Raw genomic sequence first — 25993 nt, forward strand, 5'->3', positions numbered from 1 at the left:
CCCGCCAGCACAGTGAGTGCGGTGCAAGACGACCGCGCCCCAGCTATGGCTCCAGGGGCCCAGGGGCACTCGGCTCCATAGTCTCTCCGGGAAGCTCTGGCGGTGTTGTTTGTTCGAGAGCTCTGTGACGGCTGTTCTAACACTTTTGGTGGTATTCTTCAGTACACTTTACTAAATCCCACATCCACACAGATAGAAAGACCATAAAACCAGACTATGAGTCACTAATAATACTACAATCAATTCTTAATCATAGCAGATTAACCAGCTTGCCGAATAATAGCTTTGAAAAAGTAAATACTGCACAAAAAATTTAAATTACTATGAATAGGCCAAACACTTAGTGAATGGGCACCATCTGTTGTCTGAACTGCAGTAATTAACAAACTTTGCAGGCCAGGCTGTGGGCACTGCGGCCAAGACTTCCTAAGTTTGGCACTATGAGAGGGCTCCTCACCCCTTCTGAGCCAGTGTGCCCGACCGTGCGGAGCTGCCATTGAGCCGAGCGACAGAGGGACAAAAAAGTGCCTTCCGAGTGCCCGTCTATGCCAGCTACCGTCCCTGAGACCCACCAGCCCACAGCACAGCCAGGCAGCCCGCCTCTCTGCCAGCGCTCTGGGCAGCCCTCAGCTGCAGAGAGGTGCTGGCTGTCTCCAAGCACACCTGCAAACAAACAACCAGGGTCTCAAATGGGGGCACCTGCCTGGCCCGAGACCAGGCATCATATTATGGGGTGCTGGGACGCTAAGTACACCTACACAGGACACGGATAAAGGGCAAGCACCACCTAGGCAGGGGTGAGGGCGAAGCAAAACGCTCAGCCTGCGCCTAATCAGGGCTTCAGATCTAACAGAAATACGGGGAGGAGTGGGCGGGTAGAGGGGCACCACAAGTCGAATACACCACAAGGAAGCAGACAACCTCGCAGGTGGGATACGCTACAAGCAGCCTCATCTTGCCGAAAAGTCAGTATGTTTGCATAAAAGGACAAAGTGGGGGTGGGGTGTTATTCCAGATTCAAAGAGACAAAAAGAATAATAAAATATATCCCCTGTGTTAATCTTAATTGGATCCTGGTTTTGAAAAAATAGCTTTCTTGAGCCAATTTAGAATACACTGGATTTTTGATACTGTCAGGGCCCAGTTCTGCAGGATGCAAGCATAGTTTTGTGGCTGAGTAGGAGCATGCCTTACTTTCTAAGCTGTGTGCTAACACATTTAGAGGAAGCATTTAAAGGAGAAGTGTTAAGATGTTTTGAATATACTTTGAAATAGTTCAAAATAAAGTGCTACAGACGAAGCAAACATGACAAAATGTGGGAACTAGGATTCTAGGTGAGAGGTATATGGGTGTCATACTTCCTGTACTTTTTCATAATGAAAAAGTTTACACAATAAAACAAAATGACATCATGGACCCCAGGCCAAATAAAGATGTGGATGGCATGACGCTCCAGTAGCACTCGGACGGCCACATGACCATACAGAGACTGGGGCTCCCCAGACGGCCGGCATGAGGGTGTGGGCAGGAGAAGAAACAGCTCATGCTTTGGAAAAGAGGAAATTTCTTGTTGAATTTGTCTGTCCACCTGGAAAAGCAAAACAATTACAGCAAAACCTCGAATTTTCGTGTTGCCCTGAGAATTCAGGGCCACAGGCCCCACCAGCCGCACATGGGCTGTTTCCCTCAAAGCGCCAGCTGGGAGACGGGCACCTCCAGGAGGCTCAGAGGCCAGGAGCAGCGTGTCTGGAAACAGTGCTCGGGAGAGAAATAAGGGACTAAGACACCTGCACACAAACCCTGAATCCCAAGTTACGTGACTGGCGTGCTGGTGATGACAAGAACCACAGTGGTTGGTGCAGGGGCAGGACGCAAGGCACGGGGTGGGGGTGCGCCAGGGGTCCCCAGGACCACCCGCAGACAGCAGGCACACAGGACTCACTCTCGCCACCAAGGGCGCCAGGGGACACTCCAATCTGCAAAGCCCTGGAGCATCACCTGCTGCACCTGCCGGTTCTGCTTAAACACTGGGCTCACGTTACTCTCACGCCCTGAGCAGTGCTTACACATGTGTCTAAATAACCACTTCAGTGTGTCTTACATCCATCGTACCGGCTCAGACAGCGACCTGCCTCGCCTCGACTGGGGCTCTCGGTAACTGAATGGTGTGGAATAAGGCAGATCGTGCATGGCCTGCCTGTGACGAGGCAGCCACTTTACAGATATCAGCGCATTTGCTCTCAAGGCAGGTACTTCCACACCCGCTCACCAGTGACGGGACTGGCTCAGAGAACACACCCAGGCAGCAGCTCATGGCCAGGAGGTGGGTGAGTGGGAGAGACCGGGCTCTTCCCACTGGTCTGGGCTGCAGGCGAGTCTACACAGGCCGCACACACTCCCCTCTCTGCAGCCCAGGGTCGGCCTGGGTGCTTCCCCCAGGACCCTGCCAGCAGCTGAGAAAAACTCCCACAGAGAGGAAACAGCCACAAGATGTGGCTAAACGCGGCTCGCTGCACACTGTGAAGAGTCACCAGCAAGAACACATCTGGCTCCGGCCCCAGCACCCCACGCCCTGGGTGGCAAGGGTGCGTCATGCGTGGACCCATGCGGCATGACGTCCCTCACACCACCTTCCACACCAGGCCTCCTGAATGAGCCGTGTGCCTTCTCAAAGGGAAAACACAGACAGAAAGAGGTGCTTAACACTATCCTAGTGACAGACACAAAATTTTTAAAAATCATCCAGTCAAGTAAAAAATCAGACACAAGTTAAGACTAGAAAAAATTTTATCTTTCGCTGAAATCAAGATTTATACTATTTTATACCTTAAGTGTCACGCAAACATTCTAATGTTTCTAAAGAATGTAGTTTAACATCAGAGAAAACTACAATTCTTTACATTTAATCCAGGATTATCCCATTTGAAATTCCATATTCATACATCTAATTGCACATCAGCAGGGCAAGGATGCGTGCACACGGTTTCACACCGCCCGCCGCATCTACAAAGGGGCCGACCGCAGCAACACCTTCCCCGGTGTGTCATAAGCCAGCACCTTAGAATCTTTGTTGCACAGCATTTTCTTAATAGAACACAGCATAGCAGAACGGAGAACTGAAAGACAATGTATCTAGCACATCATTTTGTAAAATTCCAATAGCAACATAAAAAGAGCATTCTGCTTTAGATGCAAAAATAAGTTCTACATAAAAAGGCATGTAAAGGTTAACTTAAAGCTGAGTTGATATTCTTCTATCACATAACTTAGCAAACTAAAACAGTGTCAAGACATCTCTGATCTTCAGTCATCAGAAAACAATCTGATGAACATTAAAGTGGTTAGAATATAAAATATTATTACACTGAGATGCAAACATTTCCTGTCAAAGTGGTGAGGAATTTAAACTAAAGAGTATCTTTTTCTTACCTATTCCTGAAGTCGTAGTTTCCTGATCTGGTTCATTAGCTAATCCAGACACTACGGGGTCTAAACTTTTAGCTGAATTATTATCCTCCTTTCTTCCTGACATAAAATAGTTGACAACAGATTAAAATATTGCAAAGGTGTTCGTATTGGGTTTAGTTAGGAATGACAGGGGTTTATGCCAAGGTCACCACCGAACTGTCTTGTCCACTCAGTGGTCACTCAGCCCCCATAGGCCACCCCTCAGAGCCTCTGACATGACACACCCCCTCACCCTGGTCTGCCCCCTGGACTGGCAGGACCCCCACTCTCCAAGCTTCCAGCACCCCCAGCCCCTTTGCCAGCTGCCTCCTCCTCTCCGACCCAAGAGCCCGGGCGGCCCCGGAGCACACCTTCACCTCCACGCTCCCTGGGCCAATCACCACCGGAGCCTGGTCCCCGGCTGCAAAGGCTGCCTACACACTACCAGCCCGGGGTTTTCCCTTTTCACCTTGAGTGGCTCCAACTCCCTCCCTGCAGGCCCAGCCCCTACATGCAGACCCTACCTGACTGTTCATCAGGCATCTCGAATACCGTGTGTCTAAAACAGAATGCCCAGCCCTGCCACCCACTCCCTCAAACAGCCCCTCCCACAGCCTGCCCACTTCAATGAGCGGCAGCACGTGGGAACCCAGGCTCCTCCTCTAACTGACCTTGGCTTCGTTTCCTCTCCCTTCTAACAGGTGCTACCCAATCCACCCACTGCTCCCTTCTATCAAATACGCCCTGTGCCCAAGGCCCTCAGTGACCCCAGGGTGCAGCCCCCGCTGTCTCCCACCTGGGTGCCATGAGAACCACGCATCCGCTCTCCAGCCTTCCCACCGGTCCTTCTCCAGCTGCACAGGGGGACACTGCCAAAACCAAAGTCAAACCATGCCTCTCCCTTCTCACCGCACGCAAGGCCTCTTGCTCACGCTGACCAGGCACACGCGGCCAGCCGGCTCAACACCGCAGCCTCTCCTACCACATCCCCTCTCTCTGCCCTAGCCTCCCCACTGGACTTCCTGTCACTCCAACAGGCAAGCCAGTCCCCAGCTCCAGGCTTCTGCCCTTCCTGGAACCCTGCATCCTCCTCCACTCCAGGCAACTCGGCCCAAATGTCCCTCCGCAGAGGCCTGCGCTGCCTACGACCCTCCCAACTATACCCCCTTCTCTCAGCTTCATTTTCCTTCAAAAGACGCATCATAACCAACACGAACGTAAACCCCGTGTTCTCTGTCTTATCTGTCCTCTCGCCCTAGATTACACCCTCCAAGGGGCCAGTCGCCCACACATACCAGCGAAACAAAGGTGGGCTGCAATCCGAGCGTGGCGGGAGCAGCCCTACTGCTCCTTCTGCCCCTGCCCCGCTGGCCAGAGGCAATGCTCCGGAGCCCAGGCCTGGGGAGCAGGGCCACATCCCTGCACCACCCACAGAGCTCCGCCTGCTCAGGGACCAAATGCAAGCAAAGGATCGCGCAGCCACAGGGCTCAGCCCAAACGGCCGCTCAGCCTGCACGCAGGCTCGCCGCCTGCTCCTTCTTAGCTTTACTGTAGGAGGAGCTAAGTTCTTCCTCAGGGGAAAGGCTATTTTCACTGGTTCGAGAGTCCCTTCTTCCTGTCGTGAAATTGCATAGTGAAATTCATGTTAAACTTAATTTGCAGCGCGGCACTGCCAGCAAACAAATGAAATCAAAATGCACTCACAAACTCCACGGGATCAGTTCTGCTGTAATACAGTTCTTAAGAATAAGCAAAAATTACCATGTTCTTACGCAGAATGCTTTCTGGATTCCACAGGGATTTTAAAATTTAAGGTTCTAAATGTGTCTGACGAAGGTGATACCTCACACTCTGGTAAATGCGAGGCTTAATCCCTCAAGTAGAAAATAGAGGTCCTGTGTCTCATGCACATTCGGTGCTAGCCAGTTCCTCGGATGCTACCTATTGAAGCAGGGCAGTATGCTCGGGTAGAGTGCTGGCTCTGCCGGGTAAGGGTGGTGGGGAGGTCGTGCCCTGGCTAACTGGCAGGAAGAAAAGAATCTACCACCCTGCTGACAGCTCAGTAGAGCTTAAAGTCATAACATGTGCAAATCCCTGATAATCAACTCCCTTCGAACCATATAAAGGGAGCCTCAGCATGAATTCACCAGTAAACTGATGCAGACATCCTGGGTTATCAGAAAAGAAAAGCAGGTAACTGTAAGCTTAAGAAACCCAAAAATTCAACAGAAGAACTGGGGGTTAAGATTTGACACATAGCTAGATTTAAGATACAATTATAACAATCAATAAAGTTTCTACATACTGACAAGAATCACTGAATAATGAGGGGAAGGGAGGTACCATTTCCAAAACACAGAACAAAAAACTATTGTGTAATCCTTGACTAACAGACACACCCGAGCCCGTGCCCACACGCCTTCTTGGTGATGGGGGGACACCTGTACTGACTTGGAACTGAGGTGCTAATCTTCCCAAATGAGGACAGCATGAGTCTAACACAAGTCCCACTAAATCCTGCTAAGTTCCTTAGTTTTGTCTGTGGGAAGTGGGATTATTTGGTTCATTACATTACTTTAAAATACACCTGGAAGAATAAGGCAATCAAGTGGCTGAAAGCTTTTTTAAAAAGAACAATGACAGAAAACTAGCAGTAAAACACAAAAGGGGTACGGGGGTCACAGAGTGAGGGAAGGGTACAATCGGTGGGTGAACCCTGGACACCCTGTTGACTTATTCTGAGAAAGCAAATAAATTCAGAGCCTTACCTTACACCATGGACTAAAGTAGGAGATGATTAAAAAGATTAAATAAATTGTTTGACAAAACACAAAACATCTCTCTAATCTCTGCACAAGCTACAAAAATACAAGACTGGAAGATTGCAGTCCATGAAAATTAGACACTCAGGCAATTCAGAAGCTAAACATACTTAGTAGAAATAAACTGAAAAAAATATAAGAAACAAACACTAAGCAAGCATTAAAATTCGCAGGTGTCCTGACATCTTGATGCCCTGGCGGCTGGTACAAATTAATAACAAAGGCTCCCAGCAGAGCAGTAAGGCATTAGGCAAAGAAAAAACAGTCGAGTCAGGAAAGCCAATAAAATTCACCAACACACATTAAAAATGCACAATTTCCCTAGTCACAAAGAGGGACAGCAGCTCATTTGTCATCTATCAAAATCAGCAGACCCTGAAGACACTGGAGAGGATGTGGGGTACAGTTAGAGGACACTGCGGCTAAAACCTGAACACGTCCGTGCCCTCCGCGCCAGTGGTCACACTTCTGGGAGCTGTGGCGGAGAACTCACAGAAGAGAAAGAGTTTTGGGCACAACCACGTTCATTCAGGATTATGTCCCATTGTGATCGACTGGGACTTGCTACCTAATCACTAAATGAAAATCCCAGCCAGTACTTTCTTCCATGCTTAACTTCTGCAGTTTAGGAAAAGGATATATTCAGAAACGATACTGCTCATTCAGTCACTTTACACTTCAGCCAAGACGTACACCACCTCTGGCCTGCAGCCGTTCTGCTGGGCACCACACTGACCCTCTCTTCCTACCTACTGGTCTGTGAGAACGAAGGACTGTCCCTGGGCAAGCCCCAGGCCAAGCCTGTTCACTTCTGCTTCGGCTCTTAGCTCTTAGCATGGTTCCCAGTGAAAATTTCTGCCATTTTTCAATGCATAAACACCATTTGTCTAAGGGCAGGATGCTCTTCCTGTCCACTTTGCAACACGATTACGTTTAGCTTACCAATTCAAAAGACAAGCGTCAATGAAACATGGATGACTGATAAATATTTTTGGAAAAATAAAATTCATTCCCATCTTGCAGACTGCAACATATCTCCAGCAGAGAGGTGCTACTCCTCCCCGGTGCATGCATGTGGGTGCATGTATGTACATGTATGTCCGCTTCATTTTCAGTCTGTGTTCAGAGCCCTGATGACAGATCTGCTTTCCAGCCACATGAATTTTTTCCTATGAGACTGTGATTAAGGCAAAGAAACTAATGCCCTTATTTTCAGCTCCTTCTGTGATAAACCATGCAGTACCTTCCACTGAATTCCTGGATCGCCATGTCGATGTCTTTGTTGTCACTGACCTGGATGCTCTAGGAGAAACCTCAGCCTTAAAGAAAAGAGAATGAAAAAACAGCGGATGCATCACGCAGCAGTACCAGAAGCAGGTCTGTCGCTCCAGCTCCGCGGGAGGAGGCGGGAGGAGGGGACAGAACAGACACATCCAGGTGTCCGAAAAGGTCGGCGGCTTTGGTGCAGCCAGCACTCAAGCCTGGAGCGAGCGAATCAGAAGGAGGCTGAAACCCCTTTACGCTCCGCTCAGAACCCCCTCTTTCTGAGACCCTAAGGCAGCCAGCAATTGCCAACCACACTTTGAGAAACACCATCTTAGCAGGTGTGTTTAAGAGGACTCGCCCTGTTGCTAGGGGCTTAATTGCCTGGATGCATTTGTAAATAGCTGTGAATGAAAATGCACACACTGTGCTGAAAGAGCACAAACTGGAGGGATTAGCCCACCTGCCCTCCCACCGGGGGGCACAGTTCAGGCTTTGCCACCCCTCCCAACCTGCCATCACGGCTCCTAACTGGCCTCCCAGCTGCCACTCCACGGCCTCTTCCCTGCAGTTGCCTAGATACGCTTTCAGAAATGCAAACTGAATTAACAGTTGCAGTGACTCTAGCTCCAGGGCGGCCACACAGAGATGATGCGGCCCAGCCTCAGCTATCGCCCAGGCACTGGGCCCCACAGGCCAGCAGAGCTTGGAGGGGTCCTGCCAGCGCCAGAGGGCTCTTCCTTTCCCTGTCTGCCTGGTATCCCAGACTGATTTAAAGGGCTATCGCCACCCTCTCCAAAGGACTACCCTGTCCCTTGTACACTACATACCACTTTTGTCAAATAAAGGTTTAAGGAAATCCAAGAGTCCACCACAGGAAACCAGAGGACAAATACACCCCGTCATTGTACCAGAGTGTAAACACACAAATCACTGCTTTACAACAACATAAATATGGACCCACTGTGTGTAAGCCTACACCATGCCTCCCTGCAAGCCTCAGACTATGAGGACAGGACCCCAGCCCAGCAGTCACTGTGTTATTTCATTTCAACATAGCTATGTGTGTGCAGCTCTTAAAATTATTTCAGATTATTTTTTAAAGTTTACCTCTGTTTCAGCTTTGGAGTCTTTAAAAGATCCATCGGCCAACCTTTCAGCTGCCTCCCCAGGGCTTGGTGACTATAAAACAAAAACGTTTTCCTTCAAATTCCAGAATCGCTCGAATCCACTACATCTAAAAATGCACCAGGACGCAAGATGTTTCTTGGTGACCAAGAGCAAGACGCCTCTCCCGCGAGCACCGCCCTCTGGACCCGCTCTCTGCACTGGCCTGCTGCCTGGTCCCCAAAGGGCTTCCAACATCGCTTCCCACGCTTGGCCGTCTGAGGGGCAAGGGCGTCCGAGGCAGCACCTCAGGAAGCCACGGCACAGTCTCCGAGCACACAGGACCCCAGGCCAGGCCACCTGGAGACAGGCCAGTGAAACTTCTGACCCCGGCAGAACCAGTCCTGCGTGCACCTGCACCAGCCCGCCTTCCAGACACAGCGGCTCAGGCAAAGGCTCCGACTTGGCATTAGGACCCACGCTCAGAACAAGCAGTGTGAGCCCTGCGAACGCCACCTCAACCCTACCTCAGGTCTCTAAGAGGCACACAGCGACAGGCAGTAGCAAGGACCGCAGTCGCAGCCTCCATGAAGACTGAAAAGCAAAGGACGCTTGCTCAGCGTTTCAGCCACAAGACGCCCTCGTCACTTCATCACGAAGGCGTCAGGCTAATGCCCTCCGGCGGGCCGGGGTTCCCTCGCACACCCAGCCGTCGCCCAGGAGGCGACAGAGCAGTCCCCACAGCCAGCCCCTCTGACCTGAGACACGGGCACTTTGCCTCCTGTTCACCTGTTCTTCACAAACCCTGGGGAGGCTGAGAACACCGCATCATCGTCTCCTCTAGACAGAAATCGAACGGAGGAGGGTCCCGGGATCTGACCGAGGGGTGCGGAGGGCAGAGCGGGCTCCAGCTGCCTCCAGTCTGTGGGCGCTCGGCTCTCTGGGAGACCCATCACCGCTGCCCGGCCGCGCAGTGCTGCGCTCCAGGAGAACAGCATGCCGCTTCCCAGGCCCACGTCACACCGGAGCCCGGAGGTACGCCGGGAGAACCCACAAGCAGCCACCGTGCAGTGTGTGGATCCGGCTTGCGGGGAGCAAGACCCCCACAGGCCTCTACGGGTCTCACTTTCAAAAACATAATCGCCACCCACACGCGGCTCCAGTGAGCGCTATAAACCCGCCTGTAAACTCTCTCGTTGGAATCACCTTCTACTGGAAACACTAGTCATGGCATCAGCAATTCTGGTTAACATGATGGACGGGAACGCTGGGCCTGAAGAGCTTGAGAGCTGCGAAGGTCACCCCGTTCAGGGACTGCCTCTTGCACAGTAAAAGGCACCAGAATATGCTGGCACCTTACAACTTCAGATCAGTGAAAAAACACTTTTTCTTAGGTCTCTAAGAAGGGCCAAAGGATCTCTCTTATTTCTAAAACTCCTGAGGGAATGCTGGTTTTCATGACACCTACCTGGGTACATTACTCCTGGGGGTCCACGGGACCCCACGGTCTCCAGGAGACCACTAACCCAGTTTCTGACCAAAGCAAGTACACTCTGACTTCAACAGAAAAGCCCGGCTTCGGGCTCCCCCAGGGTTAGCCTGTGGGCCCGCTCGTCTGCCCACAGCCACCTGATTCGCAGCGCCACACGGCACGATGGCCATCGCGGGAGGAAAGAGCAGCGGGTGCTCATGTGGGCCTTACCCACCACCCGCCACATCACTTGGGCAGAGCTTGACCTTTCCAGACTTGGGCTCCCTCCTACGTGCTGCCCCCATGAGCACAGGCGACAGAAACCAGCCGGCTGGGAGACGTGTGCTCCCAGAACACGGCCAGCAGGACCTCCAACACAGAAAACACTGCTGGAGATCAAACCACTCTTCCGGCCAATCCTAAATTTACCTGAAAAGTTAATTAAGCAAGAATTATGGTACAGTGAGGCTTTCTTGTACTAATGCCAACACGTCAAACACTTAGGAAGCAGCCTAATCCTTCATAAACTCAGGCACGCTCAGACTTCAGGAGCCCACACACAGCTAGGCTGCTCGCAAGCGCGGCTCGCAACACGAGGGCCCAGGCCACCCTGAAGTGTTCAGCGAACCCCAGATACACAGAGGGAGGACGCACAAGGAGGCCGATCTTACAAAACCTGGAGAAAACTGCTACCTCTTCAGGCTTCTGAATCCAGATAGACAACAATGTTAAGTTGGTGATAAAGCCAGTGTCCCAGTCACACTAATACTAGGGGCAAAGGTCATTCAGAGCCGCCCCAGACTCTAAGTCATAAACAGAAGTTCTCAAACAGGACTTTACCTTTTTCTCCAGGTTATCCTGCTCTCGGCTCCCTTCCCGGTCGGGGTCCCTGGAGGGCTCCCCGTTTCTCACCCTCGGCCGGTCCTTGTCCCGGCCGCCCTCGCTCCTCCTCTCGCGGGCGCGCTCCGGGTCTCTGCTCCTGTCCCGGCTGCCTCTGTCTCTGTCTCTGTCTCCGTGCTGCTGGGCCCTGTTCCTGGCTCGCTCGCTCTCCCCTGCTCGGGCCCTGTCCCTGTGCGCATCCTGGCGCCTGTCATGGCCGCGCTCCTTGGTCCTCTCGCGGTCCTGTCCCTTCGCTCTCCGTCTGCTCTCTTCCCCCGGTTCCTCCTTCTGTTTTCCGTCTCTGCTTGCCCTTCTCTCTTTCATGTCAGAGTTTCTCCTCTCCTGAAAAAAGGCAAAGTCTCAGCTAGAAATGTCTTTAGCTGTGCTACAGAAAGACTCATGATTTTATCTTCAAATATGTGCAACGGGCAACTCACCTCCTTATCCTTATGACCCGGCTCGTTTCCTCTCACATCCCTATTGTTCAGTGCTTGCGATTTCGACGTCAGCGAGGTCCTTCCCTTCTCATGCCCCTTCTCTCCAGCCAACACCCTCTTCACGGCTTCATCACTGGGCAGCTGGTGGTCCGAACAGGTGTGCACAAAATGCAAGGTGAAAATAAGGTCAGCACAGCAACCCATGTGAACGCCGGCACTCAGATTAAACAGATTCTCTGCCTTCCAGTGAAATTCAAAGGATAGCGTGTGAAAGAAAAGGCTGTCCCCAGAAAGCAGGGCGTCTACTCCAGGGGCTGCCGCCTCTGGTCCCTCACGGCGAACCCCCAGGCTGAACGAGCCCCAGGGCCATTGCATCCAAGCTGTAAGTGTGGGCACACATGCTGTTCACAGACACCAAAGGTGACCCACACAGCCCTCCACATGCCCTCCACTCCTCACAGGATCAGCGGCCATGTGGGAGGGCGTTAAGGAATGACCCAACCCAAACCGCAACAAATGCAAAAATCCCTTCCACAGCATCCCCGCCCCCATCCAGGGCCTCCCAACCCCCTCCAGTCCGGACCCCACTTGCTCGTGCTCTCCTTCCACAGAGCACACTGAGTGTCATAGCCAGGCACTAGACGCCGGCCGCAGACACGCCACAGGCTGCGGGAACGGCCATACACGTCCGTGTGCTACGAGACACGGCAGGGCACCGACATCAGCCCAGGAGGGAGGAGGGGGCCAGGGCTGCAGGAAGAGCAGCTGACTCGGCGCTGCTGCCCGATGAAGCTGGGGGTGTGGCCAGCATAGTAGACCTGGGGGCGCAGCCACAGGTGTGGGAGACAGTGAGGCAAGAGGCAGGTCTGAGGGGCTGCGCCCTGCGCAATAGGAAGCTGCAAAGGATTCAGCAAAGACAGGAGTCATACTGCACTTTAGAAAGATGAGCGACATGACGGGTGCAGGGTGGGGACTGGACAGAGGCCAGGTCACCAGCAGAATGAGCTCCTGCATCTCCAGGCCTGAGAGCTGGAAGAAGACCAGGGCGAGGCTTGCTTGAGGCCTCCCAGGGGCCACCCCCCACCCCCAGCCCCACCTGCACTGCTGCTCTCGGGGCTGAAGCCCACCTTTGCCCATTTCGGTAACATCAAACAATAGTCCCCAGCCCACAAGCCATCAGGTTCACAAAGGGTTGTATCAACTATGCCCCTGGTGAGGGTCCACCTCAGCTCCCACAAAGAAGACAGCCCCCTGAAAGGCTCCCATCACCAGGCTGAGACCTCCCCCAGTGTCTCTGCAAAAACAGCCGGGGGTAGATCTAAGCAGAGGGGCCAGGTCTCCAGCCTGCCGTGAGGGTCTCAGGAAGTGACGAATCCAGTCCCTGTACGAGTGAAACAGGATTTCTTTGAGGGCAGGACAGCTCCGCTATCAACAGCCAGAAAAGTGGGAGGAATGGCGGGGAGAAGAGGGGAAGGAGGGAGGGAACGAGGGAGGAAGCAGGAGGTATGGCGAGAGAGCAGCGGACACCGGGGGCCAGGAAGGCAGGGGGAGAACGGGTGTCCCACAAGCCCCAGAACAGAAGAAAAGTAGCCCCTCCAGCCACCAGCGCCCAAAGGAGGCCTGACGGGGGAGGATGCAGGGCCTGGGCGCCGGGCACACCGCCTCCAGCCTCCTGCCGGGGGCAAGGCGGCTGTGCAGCCCCGTCTCACACTCAGAACCTGTGCAGCTTGTGCATGGCACGTCTGTGCTTCACACACAGTTTTAAGTGACGTCTCCCATAACTCCAAGACTCCAGACTAGTGGGATCAATTTCAAAGCTCGGGGTTCAGCAGACGTCCCCAAACCCTCCTTCCTAGAACACCTGCCACTGTGCCCAAGCCGCTTACCCCCGCTTACCCGCCACGTGGTGTGTTTCTGAAAGCGTATAGTGCCAAGGCCACAGCGTTACCTTGCTGAGACAGCATTTTCCAATTCTCTGCAGCAGCTCATTTGTCCTTTCTGGCTCGTGCCCAGCCACGATCCGGGCTGGTTTCGCTGACAACGGCTCTCCAGAAACCATTACCACCACGTCGATGGCCTTCTGAAGGAAGCTAATTTTTGCCTCTTTATCCTAAAAGATTTCCATTTAAAACACAAGTATTACAAAACTTCGATAGAGTTTGCATTATCTTAAATATATCTCATAGACACAGTTCCTATTTAAATGAGATTTTTAATATAATTTTTAGATGTATGTCAAATGTCGAAATAAAGCTGTTAATTTTAGTTGATGGGCTGGCATTAACCTTTGAAACACTAATTCCATTTCTCAATGGATAAAATTAACATGACATGTAATTACTAAAAATGAGAAAATGAAATGAGAAGGGTATACGTCAATTCATGAATTAATCAACCTTGTATTCCAACCACATATCAGATTGTACACAGCTTATAAAAAAACCCCACTCATTAAGGCGAGCAGGTGGGCCCCCACTCAAACCTACCTTAACATTATCAGACTTCATCTCAGCGTCAGTGTAGAGGCCCTTCATGAAACCGGTCATCCTAATCACCTTGAAAAAATCAAGTACAACCCTGGTCAGCAGCCCATGGGCCAGCCCCCCCTCAGCCTCATGCCCTGAACCCCACTCTGCATCCATCAAAATCTGCCTGAGCCCAGGATCGAATTTATCCACTCACTCAACAACCATCAGTGTCTACTACATGTGAGGCTTTGTAGCAGGCAGACCCCGCCTGGCTATGGGGCCAGGAGAACATCACAAAGACTGGTGGGGTGCTAAGGGGCTCAGGATTAGCACCCAAAACCCGGAGCTCCTGTTCATCGGACTAGGATGGAAAGAAGCTCAGGACAGGAGAAGCCTGAGGCCAGAGTCAGCAGGGGCCTGCCCCAGATGGCTTTCAAAGCTATTCAGGAATAGGGACTTAGCCTAAGGACCATGAGGAGACCCCAAAAGGCTCAAAAGCAAGAGCCACAAGGCCCAATGGAGAGAATGGATTCCAGAAAGAAAGGGCACTTCCCAGGCTGGGTTTCTCAGACCGGATGAAAGGCCTCCTCCCACCACCATGTCACTCACTCCCTAGGACAGAGGGGCGCTCTGTTCCACGTGGTGCTCGGTCTCCCCGCCTGACCCTCCCCTCAGTCAACCCGTACCTCCAAGTACCCCTAACAGTAGTTTTGGGGTGGTGATGTTCTCTGTTCCTCCCCACCCCTACACACAGCCAGGGCCCTAGGTTCCTCAGACCAGAGTTTTCAAAATACGGTCCCCCACTGTAAATCCAACCTAATGGGTAGCAAGAGGAGTTTTTAAAAAATGAAACAGAAAAGACATTATCAGACTGCAATGTATGCAGTAAGGACGAATACACCTTTATGCGTGTGTTCTGGGTGGATACAAGTGTGTTTTTACTGCAAGACATGTTTGGGAAAAAAAGGCCCACACTAACATGGCTCCTTCTCTGAGACCAACCTCCAGTATCACTGAAGCCAGCTTTCATTCCTTCTCAAACTGCTTAAGGGCTGTGCTTCTATTTTCCTGAGAAGACAAGAGGGACAGCAGGGGCATCCTACACTTAATGTTGCTAGAACCTTTTCATTTAGTCTCTTTCGAGGTTTTCCCAGTTTGCTGGCAGTTAAAAGTACAAACAACAGTTTTAAGCTACAAGAGTTTAACATCAGCAGATGAATGAATGCTCTGATTTCTGAAATAGGCAGAAGAGTTAGATTAGCTGTAGCCAAGATACTAAAACGCTGATTTGAACACAACACTCAGGGGGCAGTAAAGAATTTTCATAGGAGGCTCTTCACCTAGTATCTGAAAATGCTTTCCAATATGTCAAGCGCTCTAATATCTTTGTCAAGTGGGTGACAACATTCTTTTCTACAGATATAAAAATTAATTTTGGCATTAAATTAGGAAAACCCTGTGAAAGAAAAGCAGACCGGTGGTTTCCGATTGGGACCCTGTGACTCCCTTCCACACAGGCTGGCTGCCTGGGGGACCAGCTCAATTCCTGCTGGACTGTTCCTTCTCCATCTGCTTCCCCATCGTGACACCCTCCAACCTTTCAGGACGTGGAGACAGCAGCGCCTGTGGGCCAGCACCACACCGAGGCCCACAGGCACGTCAGAATTAGCTCACCTGGCTGGCTGACTTCTTCCCCACTGAGCAAGAGGACACTACCGGCCTGCTTCACCAGGTGGAGGCGGTGTTGCCCGCCCAGCTCACATGGGCCCTCCACACCCCTGCCCCTTCCCCAAACCCTGCCCAGGACAGGTTAAGTGCTGCTCTGGCTGGAGGAGGTGAAGCCAGCAAAACAGCCCTGGGCATGTGGGTGGGATTCCAAAGAGTTTTAAGCACAGTTAGGGTGACTAACACAGAGGCACACCTTAGAAACTAAGGTAGGATCACAGAAATAGGTAGAGCAAAGCCTGTGGAAGGGTATGGAGCCCAATCTGCTGGAAAGAGTGAGAAATAAAGTTAAAGGACCAACCTGGGATGAAATTAGGGGCCCCCAGCAGTCTGCAGGTTACCCCTGATTCCTAACTCCCAAAGAACCCTGGAGGGCATGAGTCCACGCCCTCCTCAGGTGCACCATTGGGAGGGGCTGTGCCCGTTACCAGGAGCCTTGACAGACTCCCAGACTCCACAACAACGACGGTTTGTTGTGTGCCTTCTGCGAACCTACCCAGGGCAGCGTGCCCGGGACATGGCAACAGCAGGTTTTACCATCTACATCATTCCGGATTCACCGTCCACTGGGGAAAAGTTACAACCAATCTCAGTTGTAGGATTCAGGTCCCCCTACAGCCACCTTCCATAAATCACCCACAGATATTTATTTAGCATCCAATACGCGGTGACCACTGTGCGGGGCAATGTGGAGGGAAACCTGGGACGGGGAGATAATAAATAACTTCGTTCTCCAGGGCTTCTGAGCACCCTGCCCCTGCTAGGCACGGAAGGAATCACTGAACCGTTCTGGGGCAGAATGGAAGATGAGCTCTAACAGACACAGGGGTGGGCAGGGAAGAAGGATGCTCCGGAAGGGGCCGGCCCAAGGCGGATGCGTGAAAAGGCAAGAGCACTGCGAGGGTGGGTGCAGAGACCCTAGGAATTCGGCCCAGCAGAGCCCGTCCGCCGACGCCGGCTCCGGGGCAGGGGCCGCGCACAGCCACGAGAGGCCCGACCCTGACACCGCCCGGTTCTGCCGCGGACCGTACCCGACGCTTCCTGCACCTGGGCCCCAACCGAAACGCCGCCCGCACCCCAGCCCCTCTCGCACCCGACCGCGCCGGCATCTGGGCCCCGAACGCGCACCTGGGCCTCGATCCCCGACCAGGCTATGACCCCAGACCTGCATCTGGTTCCTCAGCTCTGGCCGCGACCCAAACCTGGGCCCCGACCCCGGCCCCCGGCCCGGCGCCCACCTCCGTGATGACGTCGTGCAGGTAGCGGAACGGGGGCTTGCTCAGCAGCTTCTCCGTAAGCGGAGGCCTTCGGATCACCTTCCCGAGGGCCTCCTGCGTCCGCTTCACCACCGCCGCGTTCATGGCGGCGCCCCCCGCGGCCCGCCGAGCTCCGCTGCGCTCCCGGCCGCCGCCTGCCCCGCCGCCGAGCTCCGCTGCGCTCCCGGCCGCCGCCTGCCCCGCCGCCGAGCTCCGCTGCGCACCGGCCGCGCCGAGCCGCCCGGGCTCCCATCCCACAGTGCACCGGAGTGCGCCACGGCGCGTGCGCGGGCCGCGAGCGCTCGTCGCCGGGACGGCGGCCTTAGCAACGGACGCGCCGGCGCCCCGCCTCTGCGCCGCAGCTCTCGAGGGAGCGGGGTCTGCGCGGCCGGCCGGCGCCGCGGGCCTGGGCCTCCGGGGAGGGACGGCGCCCGCCTCTGGGCCCTCGGTGGCTGCGGCGGGCTGGGGCTCGGCCCGCGCCCGAGGGCCGCCTGAAGACTGGCTGAGCCGCACGCGGCTCCCAGGCACTGTCCTGCTGTTCCCAGGCTCTGCGGGGACCGGGCGCCGCACGGAGAATGCCCTCTCCTGTGCTTAACGTGGCTTCTGGGCGCGGGACTCCTTTTCTCCGTGAGCCCGGGGCCGCACCACGTGTGAAGGATGGTGTGGGGACCAAGCGCTGGAGCGTCCCTGCGCACGCGTCTTCCCCCATCCGCTTGCTGGGGCCCAGAGGCTCCTGCGCGAGCACCCACCGCTGAACCTGACCCCTGGCCCGGGCGCCCGAACAGGGTGCACAGGGAACCCAGGGAGGCCGCAGACCCTGGCCTCTGACCCCAAGTGCCGTGCCTTCTCAGCTCCCAGGCTCCTCCCTGGAAGGTTCCTGCGTAGCAGCATCCTCCCGTGGGCAGCAGCCAGCTTGTATGAGACAGCCGGCCAGAGCCGTGGGGAGGGGGCATGGGGCCCGGAGAGCCCAGTGCCACACCAGGCGAGGCGGAAGGCTGATTCTGGTTTCTGCTACAGCCTGTGTAGAGTGAAGGGCCATCTAGGCTGAGGGGGCCTGTGCAGGCCTGAGGGCACAGGTCTTCCCTCTTCAGGACCACAGGGCCGTGAGACACCAGCTCTGAGAGGGTCCTGGACAAGGGAGCAGGACCACATCTTTGGAGGTTGCAGCCTCAACACGGCCCCTAGGCAAGTCCACCCTCCACACAGAGAGCAAGCAGGTGTTCCGGGCCTTGGGAAAGCAGGGTGGAGATGTGGCTAAGGATTCCTGACTCTAAGAGAGAGAGAACCATTCCGTGGTGTGAGGTCTGCCCAGGGGCCAGCCTGGAGTCTTTGGTTCTGAGGGTTGGGTGGATGCAGGGCCCTGTAGCCTAAATTATCCCTAAGCACCTCAGAGTCATAAAAGGATTAGAGGAAAAGGTGGAGAAAAGCATCATTCATTTAAAAATAATAATTGGATTAAATAACTGTAGAAAGTCACAGCAAAGAAAGTGTTTGAAACATAAAAGGCTGGCAGAAGATGCTTTTAAAATAAGCTGTTACTGAAAGAATGAATGAGATAACCATGGCCATGACTCATGCCGGGAGAGAGCACTCCACAAAGAGAGGTGATTTACAGGCCCTGCCTCCCCTCGCCTGAGAGGCAAATATTCCCAGAGACAAAGGCCTGGGGAGGCTAGCTTGGCCCACACCTAAGCTCTAGATCTGCAGAGCTCAGGATGTGGGTCAACTTGGGAAATGCTGCTGAGGCAGGGGAAGATGCCTCACCAGCCCTGGATCCAAGACTGGGAGCCCCAAAAGGCTCAGAATGGCAGACATCAGTCTGTGTGGCCAACCAAGTGCCTTGCTAGATGCTCACTCCATCATCCAAGCTGGGAGGTGATGACACTGTTTTGTGAAACCTGAAGTGCACACATGGAGAGCCTTGCTGCCTTCTCTCCAAGTGAGCCTGAAGAAAAAGAAGGCAAAGCTTTCTATCTGTTCCGAAACTTGCTAAGATTATTTCTGCCTCAGGACCTTTGCACTTGCTGGTCCCTTTAGCTGAATAAGCCTAACACTTCCCCCTATCTTCAAACAGCTAGATCCTTGCCCTTATTTGGGTCTCAGCTTACATGTGACATCCCCAGATATCAAAAGTAGACCACAGCTGAACTCCAACCTGGTATCTTACTTTATTTTCTTCAAAGTACTTAGCACTATTAGAAAGCAATTTTTAAATTCACATCTGCCTTTTTGTTTTCTGTCTCCTCCCCCACCCCAGTCACCCCTAGAAAGTGCGCTCCACTAGCGCAGGGACTGGTTCATTTGCTACCCCTGACCTGCTATACCTTCAACATTGTCAGACACTTATGGGCCTTCAACAACTATTGCTGAATGTTGAATAGATTATGCCGTTATTAAAATTGCTCTTTCCGAAAGGCTCCTAATAATATGATTTGCTTACACTACAACTTTAAATGAAAAAATAAGACTGTAATATTGTGTAGACAATATGATCTCAGTAATGTTAAATGTCTACATGTCCATGTGTGTATGTGTGAATAAGTCCAGGAGTTTCAAGGTTTCAGAGATCACCTAGGACTTGGAATAATGAGATATTTCTTCTGCTTCTTTATACCTTATTGTAATTTAGATGGATTTCTCAATAATAACTTTTAGATCAAAAATGTTTTTAAGTCATCAGAAAAAAAAGTTCCCCATGCAGGGAAAACCCCAGTATTGATGCCTTGTTGGTAAGCCGTGTCCTGTTACCCCTTTATATGTAAATGCCTCCTGCAGGATCACTTATGAGGCTGAACTTTATCTGGTCATGTGGCTGGCTCCCCACATTAGCAGCAAAGGTAGCTGTCCCCACACCACATCTCGTGCAGCCTTTACCTGTGATGAGCTATGTGACTCTGGTCAATTCTGGCCTTTCCAATCCTCGGTTATGTCTCACCTGAGTATTTCAGCCCCAGGCAAGTTCAGCATGGATTTGGTGAGACTGAGAAATGACAACTGAACATTCTTGGGGCAAAAGTGTTTACACTGAGCTTTATTCTCACGACAGTAGGTCGAGCCCTAGAATCACGTCTGCATCCAGCAGCCTGCAGGCCAGTAATTCACCTCCATTTCTGACTCTGCAGAATTCTTTATATAGAGAGTCAGTAGTAACCTTCTGCCCGCATGTGTGCAGGGGGTAAGCCGACCAGGATCAGATGAGAATCTGGGCCATAGGAACCTTCATTTTCTCTACATCCTCCCAACTAGAATGTTAGCTCCAGGAAGGCAGGACCCAACTCCACCACCTCCCCAGGGCTCAGGACAAACCTTGGCTGAATGAACCCAAAGAAGGACGTCTTGCACCACTGTAGTGGGTGCTGTGGGCAGCCGCCTGGACACCCTCCAGGGAACAAGGCCCCTCCACCAGAAGGACTGGCCCTTGTCAGCTCACGGCTGATGTTCTCTCTGGGGAGACTTAACCAAAGGGGCCTGCCCTGCCACCTTCTCCCCAGAAGCAGCCCACACTGGAGGACTGGCTGTGATGGGGGGGCAAACACACCTTCCCAGGGACCTGCCACTAAGATAGGTGCTCGCAGGAGTAGCCTGAGTGTCTTGCCTGAGGGTTTCAGCCCTGAGCAAGTTCACTTTTGATTCGGTGAGACTGAATAATGACAGTGGAACATTCTTGGGTGAAAGGGTTTATATGCAACTTTGTGCCCACGGTGGCAGGTCAATCACTAGAATCCCATCCACTTGGAGCAAGTCTGCAGGCAGCAGGCCGGTCTCTGCCCCTGGGCCCCTCTGCCCTGCAGCCGTCTCAGCCTCTGTCCTAGGCGCTGCCGCCCCTCCAGCCTCTGCTCTCCTGCAGCCCTGCAGCCCAGAGCACTGGAAGAGCTCTTTATGTAGAGTCAGTAACAACATGTTACCCACATGTGTGTAGTGAGCAAGCCGACCAGGGCCAGGTGAGAATCCTGGGCATGGGAACTTTCATTTTCTCCACACTGATGAAGCATCCCCTAACCCGAAATTCTGGAGATGAGTCACCACACTAGCCAGCTGGGCTGAAGTCCGCGTGACTGTGTGAGACTGAAAGCAGACTGTGTAAAAACCACACCTGTAAAAGCTTCCCCTGCAGGGAAGTGGGATGAGAGACCAGCAGGGGGCGCTACCTCAGGCATTTGGAAGGGTCATGGGACCAGATGGCTGCTGTGAGGTGCTGGGCAGCGGATAAAGGCGGTGAAGATGGAGTGTGAACGCCGGTGGGCCCTTGGCAGCTCGTAAAGAACCTCCTGTCCCTTATAGCTGATGAGAAATGGCGAGAGCCAGGCCCAAAACTATAAGGACAGTGAGGCTCCTGCAAAGCTAAAATTCTCAGCCCTGGGAAGTGTGCTGTGCTGAGGTCACACTCCCGATTGACAAGGACTGGGACTGGGAGACTTGGGGGCCGGGGGGACACTTGAACTGATATACTCAGGAATCTGGAATCTGCAGATTCTCCTGAACCGCCTGCTAAGGTTCAGCAGTCCCCCTCTTCTTGAAGACAATACAGAGGTCATTATCATGCAAGATGACACATGCCCCTCTCGGGATCTCTCCAAAATGTCCCTCCTGGCCCCAGACCAGTCCCTGGGGGCAAGTCACAACATAACCTTGCCAGGAGCTGCGGGGACTAGCCAGCACAGACCAGCAGGAGCCAGGAGGGCATAGAGGGGACAGGAAGGCACAGAGGAGGGCATTCAGGAGCCAGAGCCAGCAGGGGCTAGGACACAAAGTCGGGTAAAGGAGAGATGATCAAATTGAGAGGACGGTTTTCAGCAGTATAGGGTGTATGACCCTGGCAAGGACCCAGGAAGACAGGACTAGTACTCGGTTAGAATGGCTCTTGGAATCCTGCAAAAAGCTGTGGCTTTCACTAAGTGAAGGAAAACCGCCAGCCCTGCCGTGCAGAAAAAGATCAAAGGCTCAGAGAAGTAAGGCCAGCAAACCCACTAGCTGACTTGGTGCCGTGGGAGGACCTGGAGGTCACTTCTTTTACCAAAGCAATGGCTGGCGAGCAACATGCCAACATGGCGGAGAAGCTCAGAGGCGGCTGTCCTCTGTAGGCCAGGGGTCCTGGTAGGACATGCTCCTCTAAGTCTGGGCTTCCTGATAACAGTGGGGGTGATAGGATTACAAATAATAGAAGCCAAGTAGTGGCCCTTAGTGATAAGAAACAAGGTAGGTACAATTAAGTAAAGAGTGGCAAGATCGGATGGTAGCCAGGAGGACCTGACATGCAAAAACTATGGAGATGGTTAATAGAACACAACATTCCTAAGAGCAAGATGGATGGGCAGTCAGCAAGGGTATTATTTAATTTATGCAAGCAAAGAAATCAAAGCTGCATGATCAGAAGGCTGAGGGGATCTGCCCCAAACAAATGCTATAATCCATTACCCAGTTTTCAATTTCAGACCCCAGTGACTGAAGGACGGAGCAGACTCCCAACCTCACTGCCAGTGTGACAGTCATAATCCCTCCCAGTCCTCCCCCAAGGGGCCCTGAGGTCACTTACTCAGGTAGCTGTACTTGGGGGAGAGGACTACCCCCCATTTCAGCGAGTATTGGCTGTGGGGTTCTGGGGACCTGAAACACTGTCACGGTTCCTATACCAGTGAGGGCATATGGGGTCAGGGGTAAACAGAGTTCTGGCCAAGGTTTTAGTTTTGGTAGGACCTTTGCATCTATGTACCCACTCGGTCATTTTCCAAATCTTCAAATGCATAATTGAAATGGACATACTTGGCAGGCGGGGGGCGGGTAACCTTCATGTTGGCCAGTCCTTGGAGTAAGAGCCGTAGCAGTGGGGAGGGCTGTGTGGGCACCCCGACACCACCCCTGCCGAGCCCCAGCCAGGATGGGAAGTCAAACACAATAATCACACTGGAGAGAATGATAGCGATTGTAAGAGGATATATCACATAGTTTTCCTATCCTATGGCATTTATCTGTCTAAGTCCTACAAAAACCAGATGGGTCCTGGAAACTGACTGTGGATCACTGCAAACCTAAACAAGCAGGAGCCCCAGTTACACAATCTTTGCTAGTGCAGGTCAGCACAGCATCAAGTCCAGGGTGTGTGGCCAATGCATTCTCTTCCATCCCTGCCGAAGAGAAGGACCAGAGGCAGTTTACATTCACTTGGGCAGGGCAAGCACACACCGGCGGTCTTGCCCCAGGGCTATGTTAACCCTTTTCCCTCTGTCCTGACATAGCGTGGACTATCTGGACACTCTGCATGACACTGTCGGTCCAGCATATGAGCAAGCGGGAAATACATCAAAGGCCTTAGTAGGATGCATATGCTACAGAGGGTGGGAGAGAAACCCTGAAAAGATTCAGGGGCCTGTTGCATCAGTGAAGAGTTTAGGTGTCTAGTGGTTTGGGACATGAAAGTCATCTCCAAAGGAAAGAGCATACCACAGTTTTCACTTACCCCCACTAAGAAGGACCCACAATCCTTGGTAGACATTCTGGGTGCTGGACACAGCACATGCCACATGTGGGAATACTGGCTGGACACAATTTCAAGTGACGGGAAAAGTCACCAGCTTTGAGTGGTACATGGAGCAGGTATAGGCTGTGGAGTAAGCACCCTGCCATGGAGGCCCTCTGATCTGGGAGACTCTTTGGTCCTAGAGGCACTTACACTGGGAAGGAGCCTGTGTTGCTCTAAGCCATGAAGTCTGTGTCAGTCACAGGGAAAGTCCCAGGAGGAGAGTCACAGCAGAGACCCCAGGGTGCAGCAAGGCCACACCATCTGCAGCAAAGACAAATGGCTGCCGGCATGTCCCTGCGCCTTAGCAGAGGGGGAGAGCCTGGCCTCAAGGTGCCACGTGAGCTGGGCTTTCCCAAACCATCAAGTCACTAGGTCAGGCATGCCCATTGGTGGTCCATTGGAAAGGACCCATTTTAAGATGAAAGTGGTACATCAGGACTGGGCATTAGCAGGGCTAGAGGACACAAGCAGACCATGTAAGTCCAGCCCTTCCTGTCACCTGTCGTTCCAAAGCCTGTCCTCACCTCCACCCGTTGCTGTGTTGGGGGGGCACCTATGACCACTTGAAGGAGGAGGAGGAAATGGGCCAAGCCTGGTTCATGGGTGGGTGGCTCAGTATGGAATGTAAAAAATGCCTAAAAATAGCTGGCTGCTGCACAGCAGCCTCACTCTGGAGTCCCTGAAAGGCAGAGGTCAGAGGAAGTCTTCCCAGGCTCCCCGGGGGCAGAAACTCCATGTGTTAGTTCAACTGCTGCTGCTGTAACAAATTCCACAAACTTAGGAGTTAAATTTGGTGTCTTATAATCCTGGAGGTCCAAAGCCCAAAATGCATCTCGTGGGCTACAACGAACGTGTGGGCAGGGCTGTGCTCCTTCAGGAGAACCAGCGAGAATCCTTTTCCTTGGCTTTTCCAGCTCCTAGAAGCCACCTGAGTTCCTTGGCTCCTGGCCCCTTTTCAGGGATCACATCTGGTCTGCGTGAGCATCTTTGCCGCACCTCCTTCTCTCCCTCTGACCTCCTCCTTCTTTCACTTATAAGGACACTTAGGATTAAAAGCTCACTAAATGTAATAACCGACATGTGTCAAGCACAGTGTTTGATGCCATGCTAAGCACATTTCATGCCCTTTCTTATTTAGTCCTCGATACAACCTTCAAGACTATTCCACAACAGCAGCTCCATCCAGAACTGGGCAAAGGTCCTGAACTGACATTTCCCCGAAGAAGATCTGCTGATGGCCAACAACTACATGAAAAGACGCTCAACATTACTAATCATCAGGGAAACCCAAACCCAAACCAAGAGATGCCACTCTCACTCACTGGGGCAGTGACTACGAAATGTGATAAAATGCTGCGCCAAATGACAACTGTTGGTAGGCATGTGGAGAAATTGGAACCCTTGCTCACCTCGGGTGGGAATGCACCATGCGCAGTCACTGTGGCAAACAGCATGGCAATAGAATTACCATATGACCCAGCAACCCTGCTTCTGAAGACATATGCAAAAGAATTGAAGCCAGGGTCTCAAAGAGATGTTTGTACGTCCAAATTCAGAGCAGCATTAGCCACAACAGCTAAAAGGCAGTAACAAGCCATGTGCACATCAATGGATGAATAAACAAAATGTGGCGCGTGCGCGCACACACACACACACACACACACACACACACACACACAGACAAGGGACTATTATTCAGCCTTGACAAGGAAGGAGATACTGACACGGCCACAGCATGGACGGACCTGGAGGACTGTTATGCTCAGTGAAATAAGCCAGTCACAAAAAGACAGCTGCAGTACGATTCCACTCCTATGAGGCAGTTCCAGCAGTGAAAAATCTTAAAGACAGAAAGTGGAATGGTGGCTGAAGGGGCTGGGGGATGGGGAGTGGTTGTCTAATATATACAGAGCTTTGGTTTTGCAAAATGAAAAGAATTCCAGAGATGTACTGCACAACAGTGTGTGTGTGTATTTTACACTACTGAATTTACACTTACAAATAAGAGTTAAGGTGGTAAATTTAATGTTATGTGTATTTTATCCTAATTAAAATTTTTTTTTAGAAAAAATCCTCAGGGTAGGTTCCTGTTGACCCTATTTTGCACAAGAGAACTTGGGGGCTCACCAAACCCAGAATCATGCTCCCGCAGGAGCAGAGCTGGGACCCAGGCTGACTTGAGGGCATGTGCTCTTGGGGACCACACTGTCCTACCACCACATTTCTGGCTCTTAACAAACTGGCACATTTCCTCTTACAGGGCCCTAAAGAGGGAAAGCAGAGGTCCAGGCATAATTTGCTTCCTCAGAAAGGCAAGAGTTAGCTAACAATTTAGACATCAGTCCTGTTCATTCACTTTGTGCAGTCCAAATAGATGAATTTTCTGTGTGCCCAACAATCGTTATAAATTTAGGACACAGAATACTCGGCATAATGCCAGCATCCAGAAGGAAGTGGGGATGCATTCCTGAATGGAGCTGCTAAATGAGGCCAAGCCCACTTCTGAGACTCTTGGGGGTCCACGTGCAGGAGGAACATGGAGTATTTAGGAGTTGGAGTAATTGTTTTTATCTTAAATGCAATGAAATTTGACAAACCAA

At 52.4% G+C, this 25993-nt stretch overlaps 1 protein-coding gene across 6 annotated transcripts in view; it reads right to left on the reverse strand.

Moving 5' to 3' along the window:
* The window catches only part of TRAF3IP1 (TRAF3 interacting protein 1), a 57017-nt gene extending 39866 nt beyond the window's left edge, over nt 1–17151 (reverse strand). Inside the window, exons 1-8 of one of the 6 annotated variants that reach the window (XM_073217887.1) lie at nt 16859–17145; nt 13914–13982; nt 13376–13537; nt 11428–11568; nt 10952–11332; nt 8644–8715; nt 7514–7589; nt 3431–3526 (exon numbers count right to left, since the gene is read on the reverse strand). In XM_073217887.1, the coding sequence (XP_073073988.1) occupies nt 3431–3526; nt 7514–7589; nt 8644–8715; nt 10952–11332; nt 11428–11568; nt 13376–13537; nt 13914–13982; nt 16859–16981 (1120 nt within the window). In that variant the 5' untranslated portion in view covers nt 16982–17145. Of the gene's footprint in view, nt 1–3430; nt 3527–7513; nt 7590–8643; nt 8716–10951; nt 11333–11427; nt 11569–13375; nt 13538–13913; nt 13983–14897; nt 14964–16858 lie in introns of all 6 variants that reach the window. The other 5 variants (XM_037009621.2, XM_037009619.2, XM_037009618.2 and 2 more) reach the window with 5 other exon arrangements.
* Nucleotides 17152–25993: the final 8842 nt, after the last annotated feature.

The sequence above is a fragment of the Manis javanica genome, chromosome 12 (genome assembly GCF_040802235.1).
Source record: "Manis javanica isolate MJ-LG chromosome 12, MJ_LKY, whole genome shotgun sequence".
Lineage (NCBI taxonomy): Eukaryota > Metazoa > Chordata > Mammalia > Pholidota > Manidae > Manis > Manis javanica.